The sequence below is a fragment of the Brachyhypopomus gauderio genome, chromosome 12 (genome assembly GCF_052324685.1).
Source record: "Brachyhypopomus gauderio isolate BG-103 chromosome 12, BGAUD_0.2, whole genome shotgun sequence".
In the NCBI taxonomy this organism is placed as follows: Eukaryota; Metazoa; Chordata; class Actinopteri; order Gymnotiformes; family Hypopomidae; genus Brachyhypopomus; species Brachyhypopomus gauderio.
Window position 1 is genome coordinate 1,094,982 of NC_135222.1, and position 25,869 is coordinate 1,120,850.

The 25,869-nt window shown below is 41.7% G+C and overlaps 4 protein-coding genes across 6 annotated transcripts; all 4 read left to right on the forward strand.

Moving 5' to 3' along the window:
- Positions 1 to 66: 66 nt before the first annotated feature.
- Positions 67 to 4,397, forward strand: rab11ba (RAB11B, member RAS oncogene family, a). The gene is made up of 5 exons (XM_077024229.1): positions 67 to 237; positions 2,285 to 2,480; positions 2,640 to 2,833; positions 2,937 to 3,017; positions 3,138 to 4,397. The coding sequence occupies exons 1-5, from the start codon at positions 198 to 200 to the stop codon at positions 3,281 to 3,283; spliced, it is 657 nt and encodes a 218-aa protein (XP_076880344.1). The 5' UTR covers positions 67 to 197; the 3' UTR covers positions 3,284 to 4,397.
- Positions 4,398 to 5,343: 946 nt separating this feature from the next.
- marchf2 (membrane-associated ring finger (C3HC4) 2) lies at positions 5,344 to 8,261 on the forward strand. 2 transcript variants are annotated; one of them, XM_077024227.1, is made up of 5 exons: positions 5,344 to 5,521; positions 6,239 to 6,509; positions 7,019 to 7,223; positions 7,752 to 7,961; positions 8,076 to 8,261. In XM_077024227.1, exons 2-5 carry the CDS (start codon positions 6,334 to 6,336, stop codon positions 8,232 to 8,234), a joined length of 750 nt encoding a protein of 249 aa, XP_076880342.1. In that variant the 5' UTR covers positions 5,344 to 5,521; positions 6,239 to 6,333; the 3' UTR covers positions 8,235 to 8,261. The 2 variants fall into 2 exon arrangements, with proteins under 2 accessions (XP_076880342.1, XP_076880343.1); XM_077024228.1 differs by having other exon boundaries at positions 5,345 to 5,521; positions 7,019 to 7,214.
- A 3,672-nt stretch (positions 8,262 to 11,933) lies between these two features.
- On the forward strand, positions 11,934 to 19,187 carry hnrnpm (heterogeneous nuclear ribonucleoprotein M; the record flags this gene model as incomplete). Its single annotated transcript, XM_077024126.1, has 16 exons — positions 11,934 to 12,058; positions 12,835 to 13,007; positions 14,525 to 14,577; positions 15,231 to 15,238; positions 15,328 to 15,421; positions 15,652 to 15,915; positions 16,117 to 16,270; positions 16,459 to 16,508; positions 16,610 to 16,670; positions 17,042 to 17,143; positions 17,247 to 17,288; positions 17,506 to 17,577; positions 17,670 to 17,774; positions 17,869 to 18,404; positions 18,564 to 18,615; positions 18,785 to 19,187. Coding segments are annotated over 16 exons (2,055 nt in total), but the record flags the coding sequence as incomplete, so codon positions are not given.
- A 2,172-nt stretch (positions 19,188 to 21,359) lies between these two features.
- On the forward strand, positions 21,360 to 25,009 carry LOC143528540 (interferon-induced protein 44-like). Of its 2 annotated transcripts, XM_077024232.1 has the most exons (9): positions 21,360 to 21,528; positions 21,737 to 22,248; positions 22,681 to 22,744; positions 22,830 to 23,025; positions 23,286 to 23,438; positions 23,599 to 23,770; positions 23,880 to 23,980; positions 24,406 to 24,598; positions 24,692 to 25,009. In XM_077024232.1, exons 2-8 carry the CDS (start codon positions 21,762 to 21,764, stop codon positions 24,580 to 24,582), a joined length of 1,350 nt encoding a protein of 449 aa, XP_076880347.1. In that variant the 5' UTR covers positions 21,360 to 21,528; positions 21,737 to 21,761; the 3' UTR covers positions 24,583 to 24,598; positions 24,692 to 25,009. The 2 variants fall into 2 exon arrangements, with proteins under 2 accessions (XP_076880347.1, XP_076880346.1); XM_077024231.1 differs by having other exon boundaries at positions 21,362 to 21,528; positions 24,406 to 25,008.
- The last annotated feature ends 860 nt before the right edge of the window (positions 25,010 to 25,869 follow it).

Genomic DNA, 25,869 nt, shown 5'->3' on the forward strand with positions numbered 1-25,869 from the left:
TTACAACGCTGTAGCTACATAACCTTCATATCATCGCGTCCAAGTGGACATTTGTCCTCATAACCACGGTTAGGACCTCCAGAGGGTCGGAGTAACCGCATCACCATCCAGCGATTGGAGGGCGATTTCCTTCCTGTCGCTTGGAGTCAGGAGACCCGTCGCTTTACGAGAATTTCAGCATTAGCGGAAAGCCTATAATGGGGACCCGAGATGATGAATATGATTATTTGTTTAAAGGTCAGTGAACTAATCGTGTTTGGCGAATGCTTTTCCAGAGAATTATTAATGTGACGAGCGTTTGTGTGAGTTTACCCAGCTAGGTAGTCGGTGCTAACTGGGCTAGCAAACAAGCTAACGCTGTGTCTAAAGCCCAACAGCAGGAGTCTTAACGTTGGGTAAATCACCACCTTTACCAATAAAGTATCTTATAGCCATCATATTCTATAGCAAATAGCTCATGAGGAGGATTATAAATATGACATTTGTACGTCAGTTTGTCCGTTAGCTCGCTAGCTAACGGTTTTGTCGGAGTTTTCTGCCGCTTAGTCGTAGTGTTGAGTCTCCGTCTGCTAGGCCACAGCAAACAACTTTTTTTGGACGTTTTTGAGTCGTGGTGATTTGAGAACGAGTGTGGATATGACACTTGGTTTTCAACTCGGACTTTGCGATCCAGAAGTGAAATAATGGGTTCTTTGGCTGGTGCGGTTAACTTTGTGGGAGTCACTAGCTTCGCAGCTAGCTGCCGTTAGCGCGCTAGTCGTGTGTGATGGCTCGCGAGCTAACGGCTAACGGCTCGCGAGGAAATAACCGACATGGCAGCTGTATTAATTAACTCGGGCTTTTGTGTCGGTGATGTTTTTACTCCAAATTAATATGCTGAACTTGTCAATCAAACGTCTGGTAAAGGTTTGTTGAATACGAATTCCCAAGATTTTATGCATACAGCTAATGAGCTAACGTTAGCGATATTAGTTTGTAGTTTACACAAAAAGTGGCAGTGGTGTTGTCTATTCTATTGGGATTTGAAATGTCTTGAATAACAGTTTTCAAACTCTTGAGTATTTATTAACGATATAAGGGACGTTTACGAAAATTAACTTCAATTTTAGTTTTACTTCACATTTAGAGAAGCATATTCTAGCAGCACGTTCATTTGTCTGAGTAATTTAATTACCCTCATCTATATTCTTTTTCCATGTTCACACTACTTGGATATAGAAGTATCACTCCCAGTTCAGCTAACCCTCATGTCGATAATGTTTTAAGGGAAAATCCACCTTCAGTTTTTTACCCACCGTGAACCCTAACAAAAATGACACACCTTTTGTTGCCAGTGCAGCTGTATGTTGTTCTTTATTGGTAACATCGTCATATTATTATATTTCACAATTACTTTTCTCAATGACCTTGACAATGAAATAACACCTTCAAAGATGAATCGTCATTTAAAAGGCTGTTTTGTACATGGGTAACTGTATTAGAAAATGGGGTTGGGGGGGGGGGGGGGCAGATGTCTTTTGAAATGTGGAAGCGAAGACCTTTTTACCTTTCAGTCGTCTGAATTTCTCTGTTACTCATATGTTTGGACATATGGGTGATGCCTGCAAACAGTCATTGTATTCATTCTTAAAGCTTTTAACCAAATCTGTTTTATTTACTCTTGGCCCTCTGGGCATGCAATATGCACACACACACATAAAGTGTGTCCTATATATAAGTGCACGTACCATTTTAAAGTTCAGTAAATTACTTAATTACTCTTCCAAAATTTCTTCCTTCTCATGCAAAATGGGCCTGCCTGGCATTGAGTAAAACTTGTGTAAGCTTTATCCAACATAGGTCACACTACTGTTAAGTACAAGGATCTGCCCATTTGTGTCTAAGCCTATAGTTTCAATTTCATACTGACGAAATGGGCAACTTGTTTTTTTTTGTCATCAACTGTGGATGAGACTTAAGCTTATTTGCTCGATGTTGAATGCAACACTGCAGTTTAGTATCATACATACATTTTTAATAAACTACAATATGCTCCCAGTCTTTAAGAGACTGCATCATCTTGGACTGAAGTTGTCGACTGATAGCTTCCAGTACTGATGCCAAAGCCTGCACCTATTCTAGACATATGTGGCAGGTTATAGTCAGAAGGGCGAGGTCTCTGTCATGGCAGCCGGACCACATGTCTACCATTCACATTGTTCGGAAGGAGACGGACAGTTTTTGCTGAAGTGCAACACGGTGCTTTTAAGCAGTGAGTTGGTTAACATCTGCGGTGTGTGCGCAGTGGTGCTGATTGGAGACTCGGGGGTGGGGAAGAGCAACCTGCTGTCCCGCTTCACACGCAATGAGTTCAACCTGGAGAGCAAGAGCACCATCGGCGTGGAGTTCGCCACACGTAGCATCCAAGTGGATGGCAAAACCATAAAGGCACAGATTTGGGACACTGCAGGACAGGAGCGTTACAGAGCAATTACATCAGCGTGAGTGCAGTCACTGTATATATACACACACACACCTTTTTCTTAGTGATACTTATTTTCCAGTCTCAGCTCTGTGGTGTTTTTAAATGTCTGTGGTGTTTTTTTTTTTTTGTTTGTTTGTTTGTTTTTTTTCTTTCTTTCTTTCTTGTACCACATCAGGTACTACCGGGGTGCCGTAGGGGCCCTGCTGGTGTACGACATCGCCAAGCACCTGACCTATGAGAACGTGGAGCGCTGGCTGAAAGAGCTCAGGGACCACGCTGACAACAACATCGTCATCATGCTGGTGGGCAATAAGAGTGACCTCAGGCACCTGAGGGCAGTACCCACAGATGAGGCCAGAGCCTTTGCAGGTGAGAGCCTCTCCTCGCTCCATTAGTACAGCCTGGCAGGAAGAGAAAGAAAGAGTCCTGCAGATGACAATAATACTGCCTTCATGTTGCATCGTTCTTTCAGAGAAGAACAATCTGTCATTCATTGAAACGTCAGCTTTGGATTCCACAAATGTCGAAGAGGCTTTCAAAAACATACTAACAGGTGTGTGTATGTATGTTAGAGGGTGATGTTTAATGCTTGACCATTTGAAGTTATTTCAACGTATCGGATGTGAAACGTGGTGTCATTTCCAGGAGCAACATTGCTATGTTGTTTTTTCAGAAATCTACCGTATCGTATCACAAAAGCAGATTGCGGACAGGTCCGCGCACGACGAGTCTCCCGGCAACAACGTGGTGGACATCACTGTACCACCTACTACCGATGGAATGAAAGGCACTAAATTTCAGTGCTGCCAGAATCTGTGACTCTGCCCCCTTGCCACTACCCATGATGCCACTTCCTCTGTTCCTCTCTCACTCATCGCTGCTTTGGCGCCTGTGCATCTTGCGGCCGCTGCTGCTCTACTTCCTGTCTTTACCTCCGCGTCATACCCATGTCCATTCTAGAATTCTCCTTAGTCCTGTGAAGTTCTAGATAACATTCCCCCCCTTTTTTCTCCTCCTTTTTTATTCTGTTTCTTTCTGAATTTGTCCCACTCTTCGAGTGTGAGTGTGTGTGTGTGTGTGTGTGTGTGTGTTTTTCTCTTTGCCATTATTCAGGGTATGAACTTATTCTATTTCAGGGGGTGGGGGGAGTGGAATGTAAAATGAGTTTTTGGAAGTGTTTCTGTGTTGGACGGTGATTGTGTGACCCACTCCTAAGCAAAAGGGTGGTGAGAGATCATTGTGTCCTGAGCTTCCAACCGCTCCGAGGAGTTTCCTCACAGGGGTTCCCTACACTAAGCAAGTCTGCTACCTAGCCTTGAAAGGGATCTCTATTAGTGTAACTGTGGCACAGAAACTGATCTTGTCTGGATTATATAGATACCAAAGGGAGACTGCAGTCATTTTCAGAGGTATTAATAAATAAAGTGAACATTTCAGACTGCATAGGCAACATGTTGTTATCCTGCACTATTAGAGCAGCACTAGGGAGGCTACTGGGTGGATCTTACCATGATTTTGGATTAGATTCAGGGCACCAGTTTCAGCAGTTATCAGAATGTGATCTCATTTTAATAATAAAATGTGTGTATATGTATATTAAATACATATACAATTAATTACATGTATCAAATCCCAACTTTTGCACTGTTAAATGATAATGTTAACAGGTAGAATGCATTGAAGTTTCAGTGTTCAAGCTGTTCATCTGTCTGTCAACTTGTCTGAATTAAGGTATCATTGTTTTTGAATTCTGGTTTAAATTTAAATGATAACATTTATGTGATTAGTTTGAAAATACCTTTCCCATACTGTGATTAAAATGGCCTTTACTGAAGTGTGGTTATATCACATTCACACATCCATGAAGTCACATCAGCTGTTTGCCTTTTATCAAGTTAAACTGGGATGGACAAATAAAAACAGATTGCTGTTACCAATTTATTACCTTTTTTTTTAACACAAATATATACAATGACATTTGTTGTCATAGTGGTAAACAACTATGAAATTGTGGGAATTCCTGTATATCTGTAATAGGCAGAAATGTAGAACAAAACAAGAACATCTATTTTATTACCCACAACTATAGGTTTATGTTGAACATGCAGCTGGGAATGGTTCTGTTAGGGGCTTCGGAGAATGGGAGACGTTTCAGTGTGTTCTACGTGTAAGGTGCTGCACCTGGTTTTTATTTTTGTTTTGTTTTTTTGTTATTTTTAGATAAGTCAGTAAATGAAATTACACAAATGATGCATGTATTTAATCTTTCCTGCAGCTTGATCAGATGAGGGCACATTAGAAGCAACTGGATTACTAAATGTCACTATTGTTGTGGAATAAGGAAACTACAATGCAGACTCGTTCATCTTTCTAGGCTTTTTTTGGGGGAGGGTCTTTGCGTCTGGAATTTGACTCAAAGCTACGAAGTTGATTTTTGGACTGCCAAAGTAAGCCCTGAAATGTTTTGCAACGTTTAATGTAAAATAAGGTAAATTAAATTACCATTAAAGAGACAGTCAAAACAGATTTGCTGATGTAATGTTCTGATTAGTTATGATCACAATTATTTTAAACCATGCGTTTTTTTTATTACATTCCCTACCCTTACGCGGAGAAACATGAGCTCGATAAGTTCAATACTATAAACGTTATATTCATCAACGAGGTGCATCTTTAAAAGTAATTTCTCATGGAGGAAAACAGTACTGAGCGTATTGGAATAGTGATGCTCCCAGACACTGCTACGTCTCAGGCGCCAGTGGATTCTCTTAACGCTACAGACGCTACAATTCCCGGATGACAGTGATTCACAAACGGCTTTTACGAATTCTGTCTGGTAAACACAAAACGAGCGGCGCCTTCTACGTTAGTGGCGTGCGCAGCCGCCGTCGGAGACGTCGATTGGAGGCCACAGTCAACTGTCAGCTGAGAAGAACGAATCTGGGAGGTTAGCCAGGCCAAAGCAAGAGTGGTATTTTCGATTTTTGCATAAACGGTTGTTGTCGTTTTTTTGGAAATAATCCATCGAGGCGATAACCCAATATGGAATTACAACAGGTGAGAGTGTATGAATTTAGATTATTAGCTTGTTTGTTATAAAGAGTAAACTAGCGTCTCGAGTAGCGTATTATGCTAATGTGGCTAGCAGTGTAGCACCAGCGCTATGAGTCTCATTAACTACCGTAGGATGTTCATCTGTTACTCAATAACCTGGTGTTGTGTGTGATATTCAAATCCAACAACGCTTTGTAAAGCTGTTTTATTTTTGCTTGTATACTGAGGATACAAAACGCCTGGTTTATGTATTCAAGTTAGCTGGCTAGTTATTTACCCAGCTCGCAAACCTTACGTGTTTATTTTTAAAATATAATTTCTAGCTAGGAGTATTGTCGCATCTCAGCCCATTGCTACTTATACTGTATAGCAATAACGTTAACAGTAGAATTACAACTGATATAATCTGATTCAACTGTTTCAGTTTCGACAGTTGAACTTGAGATACAAGGGTTTAACTAAGCTCGAATGTCGTGTAAGTTTAATATTTATTAAAGTTCAAATCTCTTTCCTCCCCACATCAACCTGACAGTGAGATCATTCTCTCTGACATACTAATATATTGCTGTTCGGGATCGTAATGCCTGCAAATGTTCTGCAGTCAAGATGGTCTGGGCAGGGGTGGAATATTGTTAACTAAATACCACAGGAATACTGGTTACTCGTCTCTCTTTGGAGATATTTACTGTATCCTGTTGTGGTGTGACCCTGTGTGTGCAGTGGTAGGGCCCAGGTGAGTTGAGCTGTGGGAGGCCGAGGTTGCCCCAACATTCCCCCTGTGCTCCCCTGTCCCTGCCCCTCTGGACGGATCAGACATGACCACAGGGGAGTGTTGCCACCTGCCAGGCTCGTTGTGTGACTGCACCGGCAACGCTGCGCTGTCCAAGACTGTGGAGGAGTCGGACAATCGCAGGGCACAGTACGTCACCCAGGTCACAGCCAAAGATGGACGCTTGTTGTCGACTGTCATCAAAGCCTTGGGGACACAGAGGTGAAAATAATGGCCGCATCTCAGACCACCAGTTCTTAATTTGAGTGTGAAGGAACCTTTGTCGTTGATGCACCTGTAAGCAAAGAACGCGGTGACGGAGATCTGCACATCCAAGGGACATGCATCCAGTTATGGGTTTTTCAGAAAATTATGCAAGACATTGATAAGTGGAGTTTCAAAATCAGTTACATAGCTTGTAATTGTTCTATAGACAGCTACAATATGCCAACAATAATGCTTGCGCCATCATATTATAGTATAGCTTGCTCTTTCCTAAATGTAGAACTGATATCACAAGAGATCACTGGAGTAAGCGACTTGCATGCTCAGAGTAGAGTTTGAATAACTGGGACACATTTATTGTTTCATTATAAAACTCTGTAGTTCAGATTAGGCGTCCCCATGTAAATGGGTCACAGTATTGAACCCTTGGACTATATTAAACAATGTGTGGCAGGAAAAGCACTGAGGGAAATTAGCAAGAGAAATCACAGTTTCTTTGCTCTTAGCGACGGGCCGATTTGTCGGATCTGCCACGAGGGGGCCAGCAGCGAAGGGCTCCTTTCACCGTGTGACTGCACAGGGACGCTGGGGACGGTGCATAAGAGCTGCCTGGAGAAGTGGTTGTCCTCCTCCAACACCAGCTACTGTGAGCTCTGCCACACCGAGTTCACCATCGAGCGTCGGCCCCGGCCCCTCACAGAGGTAACAAAGGTCAATGCCTTTTGCCTTTGTCTGCATGGCTTCTGCCTGATTTGTAGGGTGCGTGTGCGCGTGTGCAAATGGTTGTGCATAGTGTTGCTTAAGGTGCTTTGGAATCTTCTCTTTGTACCTAAGTTGCAGTTTCTACATGGATGAAGAACACAAGGGAGGTGTGACTCATCAAACAAATGATCGGGTGACTCATATTAGTGATTGTTGCTAACGGGATGCAATATTATCTAAGATGCATTCTTAGATTTGAATAGATGCATTCTAAACTTGTTTAAGCTTGCTTAAGATTTTAAAGGAACAGAGATGTACCAGACTTGCAGACAAACCCTGCATTCCAATACTTTTGCGTGTTCTCTCCTTATATGTGCCTGAGTAGCTTGATAATTACCTGATGAATTTGGTCAAACCTGTTGTTGTGTTAGAGAAGGAAAACAGAAACACACACAGTTAACTGGGTTATAAGGATGGCTAACAAAGCAAAGGGAAAAACATGCACTCTTAAACTACTTCACCTGTGTCTTTCTATAGTGGCTGAGAGACCCAGGTCCCAGAAATGAGAAGCGAACCCTCTTCTGCGACATGGTGTGCTTCTTGTTTATAACGCCCCTAGCAGCCATCTCAGGCTGGCTGTGTCTGCGAGGGGCTCAGGACCACCTGCACTTCAATAGCCGCCTCGAGGCAGTGGGGCTCATCGCGCTCACCATTGCTCTTTTCACCATCTACGTCCTCTGGACTCTGGTAATGTCTGCCTGGCCATCTGCACAGAGTTAGAACAAACCAACAAACAAACAAAAATTGACCTTCATCAGCAGTAATGACTGATAAAGCACCTTCATCTGCCTGACTCCACAGGTGTCATTCCGCTACCACTGTCAGTTGTACTCCGAGTGGAGACGAACCAATCAGAAAGTGCGTCTGCTCATTCCCGACGCCAAGGGTGCCCACTCTACCCAGCATTCCTTGCTCTCCACTAAGCTGTTGAAGAAGACAGCAGACGAGACCATCGTATGAGATCCTTGGGGGGTTGGGGGGGGGGGGGGGGGGGGCTAATGCAACAAAGTGTTATTAGTGTGCTAAAGGTTCTTGATGTACCATGACATCAACTAGAGCCACAGCACTTTTCAATGCATTTTTCCCTATTTAATCCTTTTTAGCTAAAATCCCATCAAATCTGCAAGTGTAATTTTGTTTAGTTTGGCCGGTTTGTTTTGTTTTTATTTTTGTAAGTAGGTCATGGTTTAGTAATACCTTATTTATTGCTTACACAGCCATACTGAGGCTCCGTACCATGCAGTATGTTTTCAGGTCAAAGCTGAGAGTTGGTGACAGGGTGCAGGAGAGTGGAAAGACCTGCTGTACCTCTCTTTTTTTTTATGTTATCATTTACTTTAATTTTTCAAACCAATTACATCTTGATTAGTTTTTTCCTTTTTGGACAAAAAAAATTTGGTCTTTGCCAGTTTTTACCCTGTGAGGTTGTCTGTGTCAGTTTATGCATATTCTGAAAGCTTAGAGCATTGCCCCCTGTGTGTTAGCTTAGCCTATTCAGACATTTCTGAAGTGTTACCGGATAACAGGGCCCCTTATATGTGACCTGCTCATGGTTCGGGTCATAAAAGTGGGAGGAGCAAGCACTGGATCTCTTGAACATGCTCCTGCATAGTTAGGGGAAGAACGTAAAAAATAGGAGTATAATATGACCTTTTACTTTACAGTATGGGACACCGTGTAAAGCCTCTGGCATGCACTGATTTGCATGCATAACTCTCCTATTTTATGTTTGAATTTTTGATAGGCTCATCCAGTTGGTGACTGTTAAGTTGCTATTAGATTTCATGTTGATCAGCACAGGCCGTGTTCAGCACTTGTTAAAATCAAGCATTTCCACAATGCATAAAATGGCATGCAGTGGTTTTACAGTGGTAGCACTTAATGACAAAGTAGCCTAAATGTGAGCTGATCAAATATAGGTGTGTGTGTGTGTGTGTGTGTGTGTTCATTCAGGGTCCTTTTAAACATTGAGAACATTATTTTAGACTTGTAAAGTGAGTACACAAATAGATTTACCTCTTCAGTTCATTTTTGTGATGGATTAACTTTCAAATGACACTTAATTTTGAATATGTTCCAGCTACCAGTGACTGATGAGACTGTGGCTGTGTGAAAGGGAAAAGGTGTCTGCGTGAGCATATACACATTTTGGTATCATGGTCTGTATTTTTCTGCTGTTTTTAATAATTTCTGACAAGTGTAAATGGCAGAGCTAGAGGGTGGCAGTCTAAATGGGTTGTAGCAGTGTTACATTGTTTAATATGCAGTTTTTTGGGGACATTTGTTTGGTAATGGGAACAGTTGTATTTTTGTCCATTTACAGCACTGATACTCAACAGACCAGTTTGGCATTTGGGCTTCTGCACAATGTTAGAAGAACGGCATGCAGAAGGAAACCTCCAATATATTGGATGCATATTGTATATTGATGGTAGGCCACCCTCACATAATGGCTTTATGGACCTCTCGACCAAAGCAAGGCCTATATGCAGATGTTGAGGGACCTTCTCTTATCAAATTATTGTGATGTCCTTACCCTAAAAGCTTGGTTTCTCCATACAAGGAGAATGTTTTGTTCTGCTGATGGCCTGTATTTATGGAGGTCCCAATTAACTATAATGTCCAGGAAATTACACTATTATTTTGGACAGGAATTGTACATTTGTAGATACATCTCCTAGTTGTGAAAGGCATTTGAGAAGCGAGATATGCTGTTAGTCCGTGTGTGTGTGTGTGTGTGTACATATATGGTTTTGTTTCAAGATTGGGTTTGTGAATGTTAGGGTGATTGTCCGATTGCTGGCCTGATCTTTGGCGACAGACCAGTCTGAGCGGTCTCCCTGTATTGCTGTACTGACCTTCAGCAATGAAGGTTTTATACACTATGACCGTTCAAAACTAAAAAAAGGTGCTTGCATCTACAGAATGGAATGAGAGGATAAAAACAGAAATAAATCCATCATTGTGTTTGCACTATTCACCTCCTAGTTATTTATGTGGTGTAATTCACCAGAAAGATGTCCTGCAAATTATTTCTTTTCTAAGTGTCACCCAACACTCTAAATGAATGATCTTCTATGACAATGTTATGTTCCGGAAAACATTGTGCAATAGATATACTACAAGCTTTGGCATTAACTGTAATTTTTAACATTTTTTTTTAAAGAAAAACATTGCAAAAAATCTCTCTCTCTCTTTGTTACTATAATCATATGTATGTTGCAAAGCTGGGTGGCTTTAGGTAATGTGTACTCATTTTTGCTGATCATGAAAGCTTAACTTTTACCATGACGGAAGAAACTGCAAACCCGATCAAAGATCAGCAGCTGTGTGCAGTTTTACCAGCTAACTCCTGCTGTTAGGAACACTGTCTCTTGTTGGTGTGCTTCCATCCGACATGTCTGCCCCTTTTTGTCTTTCTGGTCCATTGTTTATTTTGCAGTGTGGGATTCTAAAAAAAAAAAAAAAAAAAAAAAAAAAAACAGAAAAAAAGGAAGAAAATAGAGAAAAGACTGGTCAACAGGACAGGAGCAAGAGTGCTAGAGTGCAATTTCAATAATATGACAATGCAATTGTTACCTATAACCTTAACACTACGTGTAAAATTATTATGTAGATGTATACATAGGAAGGATTATAGGACTACAGTTCACACAATAGAGGAGGACATTGGTTTGGTTGGTTTGTTTTGTAATTGTTAGTGGATTATCATGTGTCCTTTCCACTATGCAGCCCTGCAAATACAGTTAAGCAGCTCAAAGGGTGTGTCTGTGGTATGTCTGGCTTAACACAGTTGCCCGATCCATTATTTTTACCCAAAATGCATGCTCTTTATTATTTTGTACTTTGATGCATTTATGATTGGAAAATGGTAAGATGAGACCCTTTTCCATATTACACATTTCAGAGGGGATACAAAATTGAAAAAAGAACACCCCCAGTGATGTATTTATCTCAAGATTTGGAGAAATGGTCAACCTTTGTTGCTTTTATTTAAAAAGACAAATTTCATGTTTTCCCCCTCTAATATGACCATTGTAAACATTTGTAAAGGTTTTTGCTTCCAAGTTGTCATTTTCTTATAAAGTATTCATACAATATGTATCATTTGAAATGTATGTCTCCATTTATTAATTCACCACCAGATTTTTTTATCACTCAAGCCCATTTTTGAGATATTATGATGTCTATGTTGTGCAGTGGATAAGGAATGGTGTCTGTAATGTCCTGACCAAAATATGTTGGTGCTTGCAAACAGCCAAGAAAAGTGTGCAAAGCAAATTAAAAATGATGCTCTGGCTCTGTTAACTGCTCTGACTCTTTCTATTACTCGACTTTTACATCCTCTATTGACATGAAACAAAAAGTACTCTTTAAAAAGGGTTTTTAACAACATTGCCAAAAAGTTGTTATGAGACAACGTTTCAATGCTGTTTCATGAGACAGCATTACGATTAAGCTACATTTTGCACCAACTGATTTAAACAACGTTATGCAACTTCTACAGACTACGGATCAATTTAAATGAGGGTTTGAGTCACGTGGTCCAGGTTAATACCCACAATGCCCCGGTGTCCTCAAATATCCATTTCGTTGTTCTGCCGCCATTTCAGCCATCGAGCAGCGACGCGCTTGAGTAGTGAACGCTTTCATCAGTAAATCTGCGCCACATCGACCAATATCGATCTGTGTGATTCTTCTCTTCTTAAGTTGTCTTTGTTGGAAAAGAAGAAGAAAACGCTAAAAATGTCGACTGAAGTGCCACAAGAGAAGCCAGGCCAAGGGTAATGTCGGCTTGCTATCGTTTATGGCGTTCAAGGGCCTCGCGAACAGGCCGCGGTGTTCCTTATTGTCTCTGTGGTGATTAAATGTGATCGGATAGGTCGAGTTAGCATAACTGTGAACCCACACGGAAACATAGTGTGTTGTTTATTGCTAGTAAAAGTCGTGTTATGCTGCTTTAATCGTCCTCCGTAGCTGTACGTGTAAGTCCAAAGCAGCTAAAAGTGGGCTCGGTTAGCTGTGATGGCCACGGAGCAACAATGCGACTGAGTGTGTGTCCACTCTGGTCCCGCATCTCCACCATTTGGCGAAAAAAACAACGTTGTTTTGCTGCCAACTCGGTTATTAAAAGATCTAACGTCCCAAATGGCCCAAGTAATGTCCCTTTGTTTGCGACGTCGGAAGTCTGGACGGCCAAGTAGCGCGATTTAAAGGCGCGTAGCTGGCAGTAATCTCCTTCTGCTGAGTGTAAAAATGTAAATGTATTCTCAATGGCTTCTCAACTTGACTATATGGTTTATTTAAACTGTTCAGTGTTCACTTTTAATATCAATATTTTAATTTATTTGTTTATGGCTGTGTTATCTTTTGGGATACGATTGGAGTTAATAGCCTAGGTGAACCGTTAGTTTTAAAGCCACCATTTTGTCCTCTCCTCTTGACCCTAATGGTGGTTTACTGCGTAGTTGGTTAGCCAAGTGTTGTTTAACTGTGCGAGTATGTGCGTTGTAGGTGTAAATATTGACGTGAGCCTCACGTTTTTGTTCTTTTCTCCTAGAACCCCAGTAAACGGAAAGGCCAGCCACGAGCCCAGGAAGGAGAGGTCGTCAAAACGTGGAGGCGGAAGATTTGAGCCCTATGGAAATCCCTCCAAGAGATACCGTGTGTTCGTGAGCAACATTCCCTATGATGTCAAATGGCAGGCGCTGAAAGACCTAATGAAGGACAAAGGTAAGAATGCGCCTTGTTTAATAGTTTAGTCTGGGTTTTTTTTTCTTTTATGGTTTGGAGGGAGGTGTTACTCCTGCAGTGTTGTAGTCTTTGGAGGTTTATGTAGTATTGTTAAAACGGTGAATACTGCAGATGGGGGAGTTTAAGAATCCCTGTTGGGTCGTGCTGTCTTCGGTTTGAAGACTGTTGTGTAGCGGTGCAGTTCAACTGCTAATCATTTGTGGTTGCAGTTGTGTAGTGCCTTAAATCCCGTCCTGTGTGTGGGTGCAGTACTGTGCTCCATTAAGACTGGGAATGAGGACACAAAGCAATGCACAACACGAGTTTGCCTTTGAACTTTGGGGGTGTCATAACGTATTCTTGTACAAGTGAATTTGGGTTCACGTTTTACAGGTGCACAATTCAGCCTTGCCATTGCTGGCTAGGTTTTGCCTCTTAAGTGCCAGTCCTGGGGGAGTGGCAGATGGGATTGACATGTCTTGGTGAATCATTTGCTCTCAGATCAAGTTGTAAAAACACTTTAAAGATTGTAATTGGTGGGGAGATCGGTACCCCCAGTGCAAGTTCTGATGCAGCAGTCTCATACAGTTTGTAGTCTGTTGCACTTATCCATTCCATGGCCTATGGCGTGCAAACATGAGGGATCTTTGTCATTTGGAAATTGCTGCTTGTAGAATTAAATTGCATTCTCTTTTTTAGGTTTGCCAGAGTGAATGTTGTCGCAGCTGATCTTCATATTGTGCCCTTGCCTGGAAGCGTTAGCTTTGTTGGGGTACAGGTCTACAGAGCAAAGCAGCTTCTTAAGCTCGTTCTTGTTTAAGTTGAGAAACTGACAGTCCATTGATTGTACAGTCGTGCTTGCTGGGTATGCCAAGTGGCTTCACTGTTCACTATCTAAAAATTGGAACAGTAGGTGGCGACCTCGTATGTAAAGTCTGAAGTCACAGTGGTTTAAAGGCCTCCTCATTACTGGGCTTTCTTCCTTGATGATCCATATTTTTGGAACTGGTTCAAGTAAAACTCTTAATTAAATGGTCCAAAAGTGAATTTGGAAAGTCAAGCCTAGGTGGTGCCATTGTGGTTGGGTGTGCAGTGGTTGCACCATTGAACTATCTGATGTTTGCTATAACTCCGAACACACTTGGTTTTAGATGTGTTGACTGGTCGTGCATGTAGCTCAATACTTAGTAACCCCCAAAACTTGCTTTTTTCGATCCTCTTGATATTTGGGGAAAAGTAAGACAAAGACCTGTTACTTGAGGATGGATCTTGAGGTTGTAAATCTTTTCGGTCATCCACGGTGTTGGGGTTTCTTGCAAGGACAGCTTAAGAAGTAATTTTTCATTGGAGCAGCTTGCTTCTTGTAGACCTGTACCAGAATTGTGGCGCTGGGGGGAGGCTCTGGACTAGCAGGCCGAGCTCACTGTCACCACCCCCGGTTGTGTGTCTGCTCTAAACCCCCATTGTTTTCTCGGCTTCTCTCCCTTGGTGTGTGTCGTCTGGAATCTGATTTGTAGTGGGTGAGGTAACGTACGTGGAACACTTAATGGACGCGGAAGGCAAATCAAGGGTAAGTGCAAGAGACGAACCTCCATTTGTCCGCTTGAGTTTATCACTTCTCCTTTCAATATGGGATGTTCAGACTTGGGTGTTGAGAGTTGAGAAAATGACGTCGTGGCTGAGTCTCGGCTGAACGTGGATGCCGATTGTGGTTGAGTGGAGCCAGGAGGATGGTTTCACAGCTCCATGGTAATCCTGGCTCTTGTGCATTCAGTCCCTAAGGGCAGAATTCGGCACCGTCTCTTGAGTCTCCCACTGTGGGACTGAAAGTAGAGTGGTGTTCAGTAGCTTATCATGGTTAATATGGCTTCAGTGATTTTTCATTGATTCTTTGCAAATGAGAACGACCTCTAGTGGAAAAATTACAGTGCGGGAATGTCCTTGTCTTGATCTTGATCATCTTGAAGTGTTAATGTTAATTGTAAGCTTGTCTGGTTGGTGATCATTAAGGCATAACACATTGATAGGCTACTTGAATGTGAACTTCATGGAGTCATGTAACAATGTAAATGAACACCAGAAAAATGTATAAAGTGAGTTGTAAGGAAAGATATTTGCCATGGTAACTTTCCAAATCTGTTGTATAACTGTTGATTTTTTGTTGTTGTTTTTACCTGTGGCGTTTCTCTTCTGCCTTTGCATCGGTGGTTCCTGGTAACGAAGGGTTGTGCGTAAGTAATTTGTTCTGGCTTCTTGTTTTCTAGAATTTTCTTTTATTGTTATTGCAAGCCCTTAAATGGTGTCACACCTGACCTTGCAGGGTGGTTGAGTTCAGAACCGAAGAGCTAATGAAGAAGGCCGTGGAGAAGGTCAATAAGCACAGTATGAACGGGCGCCCCCTAAAGGTGAAAGAGGTCAGTATCGAGTGTTGAAGTACCTGTGCCTTTTATCTTACCATTGTTGCAAGCCAACCTGGGGTTTCATTGGAAGATTCATTTTAAAACGCAGTCCAATGTTTGCTGTTTTCAGTACAATATGCTCTGCTACAGAAGTGATGCACAGTTGAATTGCTATTGAATTGGTTTTGATATTGTATTGCTGTTTTTAATTTGAAAGTAAATAATTCACTTTTTTTTTTTATCAGGACCCTGATGGACTGATTGCTCAGCGTGAAGCTCAGAGGGCACAGGGTGGTGGTGGTGGTGGAGGACCCCCTGGTGGCATGGGTGGGGGAATGGGCGGGGGAATGGGAGGTGGCATGGGAATGGGTATGGGACCTGGACCCGGACCTGGAGCTCCGCCTATGGTCAACATTCCTCCAAGTCTTATGAACAACCCAAACATCCCCACTGAAATAATCCATGGCCTTCAGGCTGGCAAGATTGGAAGCACCGTCTTTGTGGCAAATGTACGTTTTTACAATAGAACACTTGAATATGGCGTACAACGATTGATTTCCATGTTCAAATGTGCAATTTAAAATATTTCACTTGGATTGAATGAGATTCAACAGCTCAAACCACCAGACTTTGTTGGGTTCTGTCCACGAGGGCCAGAGCCAAGTGCCCCTGGACCTATTGGGTACTAAATTGTTTCTTGCCTTTTGTAGCTTGATTATAAAGTAGGATGGAAGAAGCTGAAGGAGGTGTTCAGCATGGCTGGAGTTGTTATGCGTGCTGATATCCTGGAGGACAAGGACGGCAAGAGCCGAGGAATGGGCACCGTCACTTTCGAAATGCCCATTGAAGCTGTTCAGGCAGTCTGTATCCTTTTTCAGTGTACATGAGTACTAGGGTTGGGCGATGCTAGTGCAGCATCTTGATGGCCGTCGACCACGCAAGCTGGTATCGTGTGTCAGTCCAACACTTTTAAAGCAGGAATTGGGTTACTGGGGGGATGTGACGATGCTGGTTCTGAAAGAATAGCACTTTTGGTTCTTAACTTGGGTTAGCCATGTTCAACGGACAACTCCTGTTCAATCGAACAATGCACGTTAAGCTGGTGAATATAACGTTTATTTATCTATTTGGGGGGGGGGGGCGGTGTTTTATGACTCCATTTCTTAAGAAAACAGCTTGAAAGCAATATTTCATGTTATTCAGGATGAGAAGTCTTTGCCCAAGGGTGACTTTGCCCCTCCTGAGAGACCACCCGCTCTTCCCCGTGAGTTAACGCTTTATGAACCTTATGTTGCAATATCGTCTTTATGCAATGTTTTGAATTCCCAGTGTACAGTCTAAACCAGTAGTGCCCAGTAGCTTGCGAGCTACTTATAAGATGACCAAGTCAGAAAGATCTACCTATTTATTTTTTAGCTGCGTGTGTCGATTGTTGACGGGTGGGGGGGTTACCGTATGTTCCAATCAAAATACAACCGTCAGTGCACATGGACGATAGCCTGTCATTCATCCACTACTTTTTAAAGTCATGTGATCTACCCACACTTCCTTCGTGATCGACCGGTAGATCACGATCGATGTAATGGGCACCCCTGGGCTAAACACACTATGCGTTCTGCCCCCAATCGTGTGCAGGTGGTCTGAGTGGAGTGGGGCTGGGGCTGGGACCAGGTGGACAGCCTATCGACGCTACCCAGCTGAACAGAGGTGGAGGGATGGGCAATATGGGTCCTGGTGGTAATGACCTGTTGATTAACTGCACTTCCATTCCCTTATTTCTCATTTTCCGCACTCCTTCCCTGACACTCCCTCATCATTCATTCACTCATTTTCTCTGTAGGAATGGATGGAATGGGATTTGGTGGCATGGGTAGAATGGGAGGTATGTTCTCAGGATGCTGCATCAACCATTCTTTCATTCCATATAATCACGCTTTGAATACTGTTACAGTTTGATCTGCTGCTAAGATGTTGTCAGAGAAAGAATATCACTCTTTACCCTAGCCAGCTAAAGTGTTGAAGCTATAAACGTTTTGATAAGATATTGGTCATAGTGTGTTGTTATCTAAGTTATCTAAACATTTTCCTTACTGTTTAAGGAATGGATAATTTTGGAGGTGGCATGAACAACATGGATCGTTTTGGACCATCTGGAATGGGTAGGATGAATGGTGAGGGGTTTTTTTGTTTAGTTTTTTGTGGAATAGGGTTTGCAGGTGTATTTTTTCCAATACTTTAGTTCTTACGAAATCTCTTCATCCAGATATGGATCGTGGAATTGGAGCTGCTTTTGATAGAGAATTTGGTGGTCGCAATGAGATGGGCATGTCCCGTAACAACTTTGGGGATTCCTTTGACCGAGGAATGGGTAATTATCAAATTTCTTTGTGTTGGAATGATTACACATATTGTGAAATGCAGACAGTGCAAACCTGTTGTCTTTTTTTTTCACTTTCTTGCAGGTAACTCCATGGGAATGGATCGCATGAGTTCTGGAATGGACCGACTTGGTACCAGCATGGATCGCATGGCCGGTCTGGACCGCATGGGGATGGATCGCATGGACCGCGTGTCCGACCTGGACAGGCTAGGGTCTGGCTTCGACCGCATGGGCTCAGGCTTGGACAGGCTGGGCTCCGGCCTAGACCGTATGAGTTCCAGCATGGACCGCCTGGGTCCTGCCGGCTTTGACCGCCTGGGCCCGTCCAGTCTGGACCGCATGAGCGCAGGCATGGATTTCACCTCGCCCATTGGCATGGACAGAATGAATACAAGTCTCGACAGAATGGGCACTGCTGGGCTTGATCGCTTCCCTGCCCCGGGGATGGACCGCATGGCTTCCAACCTGGACCGCATGGGAGCTGGTGGTGTGGGAGGACAGTTTGACAGAGGTGGTGACCTGGATCGTGGTAACTTTGGTGGCTTCAGCTCAGCAGGACAAGGTGGGCCAGGCGCTGGAGCCAACGCCAGAAAAGGATGTCAGATCTTTGTCCGGAACGTAAGTGCCTAAACTACCAGGGAAAATTGCCTATGGGTGACCTCAAAAGTAGGGGGTCTTTTTATATATATATATATATATATATATATATATATATATTTATTTATTTACTTTCATTATTATTTTTATCGCAAAATAACACATGTTCTCTCTCCAAAGCTGCCCTTTGATTTCACCTGGAAGATGCTGAAGGATGCCTTCAATTCTTGTGGTGAGACTGATATTCTTGAATTGTAGCTAGTAACAATAATAGCACTGCTTTTGAAAAGTAGCGGGAGCTTCTCAAACTTCATATCGCAGAAGCAACACCCATAAGATCTTGTGAAATTCTACCATTTTCTGAAATGCCATGTGTCTCTTTTTCGATTTGCATGCAACAGGTATCGTGCAGTATGCCGACATAAAAATGGAGAACGGCAAGTCGAAGGGCTGCGGTGTGGTTCGCTTCGACACTCCTGAAACGGCAGAGAGAGCCTGTCGCACCATGAACGGCTATCGGCTGAACGGCAGGGAGATTGACGTGAGGATCGACAGGAATGCGTAATCCACTGCAGATGCTTTCACAGATGGACTTCCTCCAGTCCCTTACCAATATTCCCTAGTAGTTTTTGTTCATTACATTTGTATTAGTGCAAAGATGTTCTGTTTTTAGTTTTTGGCTACTTATAACTTTTTTTTTAGAGACCAAATTTTATTTTTTCTTACCCACCCCAATTTTTATTGTTATGCTTTCCAAAAATGGCCCTTTGGTGAAGGTTTGTCAATAAATCTCATGTGTTGAGACCTTGCTTTCTAGAGTTTTCAATACCTAAAATGGATTTGTAGTTATTTAGTATCCTATTATAAAAAGACGTTGCCTTCTCCACCTTACATTTTGGCTCATACTTAAGGAACATCGATGATGTGAAGCGTTTTACAGTGCAAGTGTACTGCATCAAAATCACATTGCTGCATAAATAAGTAAAAATACATTTTTTTAACTGGCTTTTTTCCTACGTCACAAATAGTCACACGTTTAGTACAAAGGGAGGAGGCGGTTGTCTAGGCTACCAGTGGCATCATATTCGGCGGTTTCAGACTGAGACATTGGTACATTTCAGGGGTGGTCACTTTGATAATTTGATCTTCAATTTGATAATTTTTAGACATATATGTATTAGCTACAGGTTATAGACTATCAAAGTTTGATTCGTCAAGCTCCGATATGGAAGCAGTTTTTTAATTATTATTAAATGTAATTTGTATGCAGTAACGGTTGCAAATTTAGGCTAGGTTGTGGTCTACCCCAGGAACAGATGCTAACTGTAAAATGTAGCTATGTATACAAGATCAAGGAAAAAGATTGTTATATAGGTATATAAAGTAAATTTTGACTCTACTCAATATTAGTCTTGCAATATGCGGAATAGAGTTGCATTCACTGAGTGACACAACTTGGACAAACATTTGGGGAAAAAAACCTTGAAAATTGTTAGAGCACTTACCAATGGTCTTGCCATGTGGACAGGAAATGTCATTGTGATGCAAATTCCTTTGTGCCAGTAAACATATTTTTAACCCTTTCTCTGCCAGATAAAATTCCTTATGGTAACTGCTGCACGCATGTTGTGGGACGCAACTTAATAGTGTAAAAACTGACATGCAATACAATGTAGACCAAAGAAGTTGTTTTCATAAGTAAAGGAGATGCATTTCAACAATATACAAGAGGAAGTAATTTATTTAGAGCTTATTTTAATTGTTAAATTTGGCAAAGGAGTTGATCACCCAATGTTTGGGACAAGAGAAAACGGCCATTTTTTGAGGTGGTCCAAAGGTATTCGGTCTTTTGAATAATATCTAAGGAGTTTATTTTTCCACCAGATTTTACAGTTTGTTTTATAACAAGTACATTGTTAAAAAATAGTCATTTAGATATTTTGGATATGTACATTTGAAAATTAAGTGGTGGGACAGGAAATGTACCAAAATCCTGGAATGACCCCTCTGTCAGATCACACGGTGATTCGTCAGAGATTACGTAAACTTGACATTTGTAGCGAAAATTCATGCTAACAGTGTTTCAGTTGCATTTACTTCAACTAACTTTACATAGTATGCAGGGGAGTTGTGCACATTTGTAACACAAAGAACGGCGACGGTTGCAAACAAACGTGTGTAAATGTGAATAAAATTGAGATAAAAAAAAAAAACAATATTTTGGTAAGCCTTTGAAACGTATGTTAAATGAAGTTAACCTTGTAGTGTTTGGTCTTCATAGCTAACGTAGCGTTAACTAATTAGCCAGTCAACTCACTGCAGCTAAACTTTAATTTGAATTTGTAAATAAGGTAGAATGTGTACATGAACTATATTCAACATATTAACGTTTATGTGGCATCGTTAATAAAAGTTCAGATCATTTGCATTTTTATTTAAAGAATAAATCCCCATCATGTAGCTTCCAAATACATAACAGTACAGCACCGCCTCACTATTTGCCGTTGGTACGATGCGGAGTATGTGAATAGTGCGTACCAACACGTACTATGGAGGTCAGTATGTAGTACACACTACACAGTGTGCAGTTCTATTGGTGAGGGAACCTCACAAGTCCCAGTTGAACAAGTTCTGCTTCATTCACTCCTAAGAGGGCTCGTCTAACATTTTAGTTAAGACAGTAATGGGTTAGATGAAGTGGGAATATTTATAGAGGTAATGTAACGGAGCCCTTCTTACTATAAATCAGGGGGTTTTGTAGTACGTGTGTATTTTAAAAGAATAAAGAAATGAGCAGAAACTATTTCACTTTTATCAAGTGAAGTCTGAAATAACGACTAGCGATTTCAAAATATAACGTTATAATATATATATATATATATATATATATATATATATATATATATATAATGTTGGTTTCGAGGTCCGGAGTAGAATATCCCTGATCTAAATTAATCAGAAAGTCTGTGTATATATGTAGACATTTAAGCTAGTGTACTTTGAAGCTGGAGAAACAAGCTTGACTGTCTGAATAAACACGGTCCAATCCACACGGAGCCTTTACTTTCCTGTGAAACGAAAGTAAGCCACAGTTTCCATTTCTATGTGACTTGTGTTGTATCTTCCTCCACAAATACTAGTCTAAGTAAGTACTTCATTACTCCTTTGTTTTTTTTTAATACGATTGATTTATTTTGTTTTAGCTTGTGTGCGAATAATTAACAATGGCAATATCGAAAAGCCCGTTTTAGTGAAACGGGATAAACGGACTGTACTTGGTCTCCTCAATTTGTCTTAACGTTTTGTACTGTATTTCGGAATGATCTTCCACATAATCCACCTTGTTCTTTCAGGATCCCTGCAGTCGGAAGTCTCCTCATGGCCGCTCTTACTTCTAAATTAAGCCAACACCAAACGACACAATTGCGCACTTTGCTGGGGGACGTTGAGCTGAGTCTCCTGTACCAAGCCAGTGTCCACGGATACACGGGACCCGCCTTTCACCAGAGATGTGACCGCCAAGGCCCCACCGTTGTTGTGGCCTACAGCAACTCTGGATACGCATATGGTGGCTATACCAGCAAAGATTATACCCAAACAGGGCAGTACATCGACGATGATAAAGCCTTCCTGTTCAGCCTCAGAGACCCGAGCCCTCTCCTGTTTAGGGTCTTGACGACCCAAGGGACGAGGGCACGCCTGGATGACGGCAATACTCCACGTTTCGGCGATGACATTTGGTTTTGTTACAATAACACTGCACAAGTGTACTGTGCTCCAGGGAATGCCTACATGTTTAATGCGGCTATACTGTATGGAAACAACCAGAACCTTACAGAATGTGAGGTTTATAAGGTGACAGAAGGTGAGTAACACTTGGTTTTTAACAGGTGTTATCTGCTGTGATTTCATTCACAGCTTCATGTAAAGCTCAAATGGTTCTGGATTGCTGGTTTTCCACTCACCCTTTTATCAGGTGTGAGCAGCCATTTAGTTGTACTAAAAAAGAATGCTTGATTTGTATTTGAAGCCAGATTTGCATATTAATATTGTACAGCAACTGTTACTTTTTATTACTTTTTCATAATTGATGTATTTTGCATCTTGTCAACTTCTGTAACTATACAGATATAATGAATTATTCTTATGGGGTGCTAAATTCAGCTAAAGCACTGTCAGAGAATTCCTGATGGAATTTGGAAAGATAAAATAAGCATAGTGGTTGTGAAAAAAACAGACAACTGAGATGAAAATTCTAATTATTTAATTTCTTTCTTTCTTGCGCTCAATCTGTCAGCACCTGCACAGCCAGCGATAAGTTTGGAGCAAAAACCATGGAGGAACATTTTGTGGACAGCTGAGTAGGTTTAGATGTCTTTGGTTAGACCTATTAGCTTGTGTGATGTTTTTCATTTCCAATAACGGTGCTTTTGAACCCTTCTGCAGAAGAAGAGCAGAGCTTATGGAGTCTATAAAGACTTATAAGCCCATGAATGACACCGTGAAGAAGATCCGGATTCTACTGATTGGTCCTGTTGGTGCTGGGAAGTCTAGTTTCTTCAATTCTATCAACTCCATCTTCTGGGGTCATGTGACTAGCAAAGCTATGTCAGGATCCTTGGATACCAGTGTCACCAAACAGGTGCAAACCCTCCCACGTTCAAACAAGCATGTACCATCTTCATGAGTGTCTTTATAAATGGTCTCAGTTTATTATTATGATCAATGGGAAACATAAATACATACATGTTTGTTTAATACTGGCTAGTGTTTAAAGCCTAAATCTTAACTTGAACTTCAGCAAGGGGAGAAAGGCCAATTTCTCTGCAGAGCTGGCTTTCTTAATTTATTAAAACATCCGCTAGAAATTGACACTTTTCCATGGTGTTTCTTGGTTGGTAGTATCGTACCTACACAGTGAGAGCTGGCCCTGAAGGAAAGCCCTTACCGTTCATATTGTGTGACACTATGGGATTAGAGGAGGCATCTGAGGCTGGTATGAGCGTTGGTGATATCATCAGTGCCATAAAAGGTGACATACCAGACCGGTACAAGGTGAGTATGACAAAAGGGTGTTGGTGCTTCTGAAGTTGAATAGCTGCTATTTGAGGTACTGTTGGCAAGTATGGAGGCAGGTCCAAACTTGGAACAAAAGGTAAACATCTAGTCTCTCTCAGCCACGTTAACAGTGTTTAATACCATGAAACTGCACCAGTTCAACCCTGCAGAGCCATATGAGCCAGAGAGCGAAGTGAAGCGCAGGCCTGTGACCCTGCAAGACAAGGTCCAGTGTGTCGTGTACGTGCTGGACGCCTGCAAAGTGGCCCTCATGCCCAGTAAAGTGGAAGAAAAACTTACCGCTATTCGCAAAAGAGTGAACTCAATGGGTGAGCTGGACAACGTCATCAGAGCAGATCAACATGAATTTATACATTTACATATATCTGGACATAAATTGATTTGTGAGCAACTGATCAATGTGAAAACTGATTTTAGGAATTCCCCAAATCGTTCTTCTCACCAAGGTGGATGAGGCCTGCCCCCTCATAGGAGAAAATCTCCAGGACGTCTACCTCAGTTCCTATATCAAAACTAAGGTAAGAAGTATATTACAAAGCAGTGCTACCACTCAGCCATATTGTCATTATATAATGGAATGAATGTTTAATGATTAAAACTTTTCATAAATCAAATCAAATCAAAGTTTATTTGTATAGCGCTTTTCACAACACATGTTGTCACAAAGCGCTTTACAGGATTTAAAAGGTTAACAATACTATGGGTCCAGAACCCTAATGAGCAAAATCAGTTCCTCCTAATTCTACTAATTCAGAAGCACTTTGTTTGCACAGTTCTCTCGTGAAATTCTTTGATACACACGAATGCCAGGTGTATCAAAAAAAGTGTATGTTACTCTGACATCAGATTGCCAGCAGCATTTACCCCAGACCTGTACAACAAATCTCACAGCCCTCCAGTTGTTTGGTCAAGTGTACTGGTGTCCTTCCCCGTGGTGCTGCAGGTGCGAGAGGCCAGCTCCCGTGTCGGGGTGTCCATGTGTAGTGTAATCCCAGTCAAGAACTACAGCCATGAGCTGGAGTTGGATGTGAACTGTGACATCCTGCTCCTAACCGCCCTGCAACAGATGCTCCGCTATGCAGACAACTACTTGGATGACCTGAGTCCTGAGGCGGACTAGAATATCTGAAGAGTTGGTAGGTGGGATCAAGGTGTCGCCAGATCATTTTTGGTTGTTATAAACAAGGAAAATGTTAAACGTTTGACTGTAATGTTGTGCTCATTCTCAGTAATGTCAGTGCACTTGGGTCCCATCGGTGTTGAACACTGCTGACAGGTTTCAAGCTTGAGAAAGCAAATTCCTGTATCTAATCCTGGTAAATATAATAATCCTGATTTTGATGCTTAGGGTACATCTGCACACGAGCATTTGCAGAATGCTGCTAGTGTAACTTGTGCCAAGTAAAGATCACTTATGATTGTGTAACTGTTATGTGATTGCATGTACCATACAACTTCAATACATGCGCTGAATAAATGCCCCCCCCACCTAAACATTAATCATTCTGCTCCATCATCAGATGGCATTAGTTATTGTGTTCTATGATCAGATGGCATTAGTTATTGTGTTCTATGATCAGATGGCATTAGTTATTGTGTTCTATGATCAGATGGCATTAGTTATTGTGTTCTATGATCAGATGGCATTAGTTATTGTGTTCTATGATCAGTTGGCATTAGTTATTCTAACATCAGATGATATTATATACCCTGCTGAAATGAAGGAAGCTTGTTGGGATTTAAGTTCACTAACATCAAACACCCTGCGGTGTTTGCAAACATGTCTATATATGCGGAGTGTTTCCCAGAATTACATTATTACATTCACACAGTGAGTGAGGATTAATAAAGCAAACACTGAAAGGACTTGGAAAAAATGGGGGGGAATTATATACTAAAGAGAATGAACAGAACAAGAGCCAATGTTTATTAACTGGATGGAATGTTGCAGCTGGGAACCCCAGAAGAACCCAAGCTTACACTCACCGACCTGAAAGGCCCAGACAGAACATCACCTGGGCTCATAATCTAGGCTCCGTCTGTAGTAATCTGGGCTCAAAATCTAGGCTCCGCCCTCTTCTCCTTCAGGAGAGCCTTTATATCAGGTTTAATCCAGGGTTTGTTGTTGGAGAAACACTACACAGTCCTGGTGGGTACAGTGTTTTCCACACAGAAATCGACATAGTCCGTCCGTTATGCAGTGTGTGAGGCCATCAATGTCATCCCCATGAGGATCACACAATTCCTCCCACAGTGTTCTTGTTGTTAGGGTCAGTTTTGACCCAGGAATAATTACAAAAACAAATTAAACACACTATATACCAAAAGCCCACAGCCAGCTTTTCCTACAACCATTTGATCTTCAGGTAGGGGCTTATATCTTTGCATTTTTCACAAAACAAGAAAG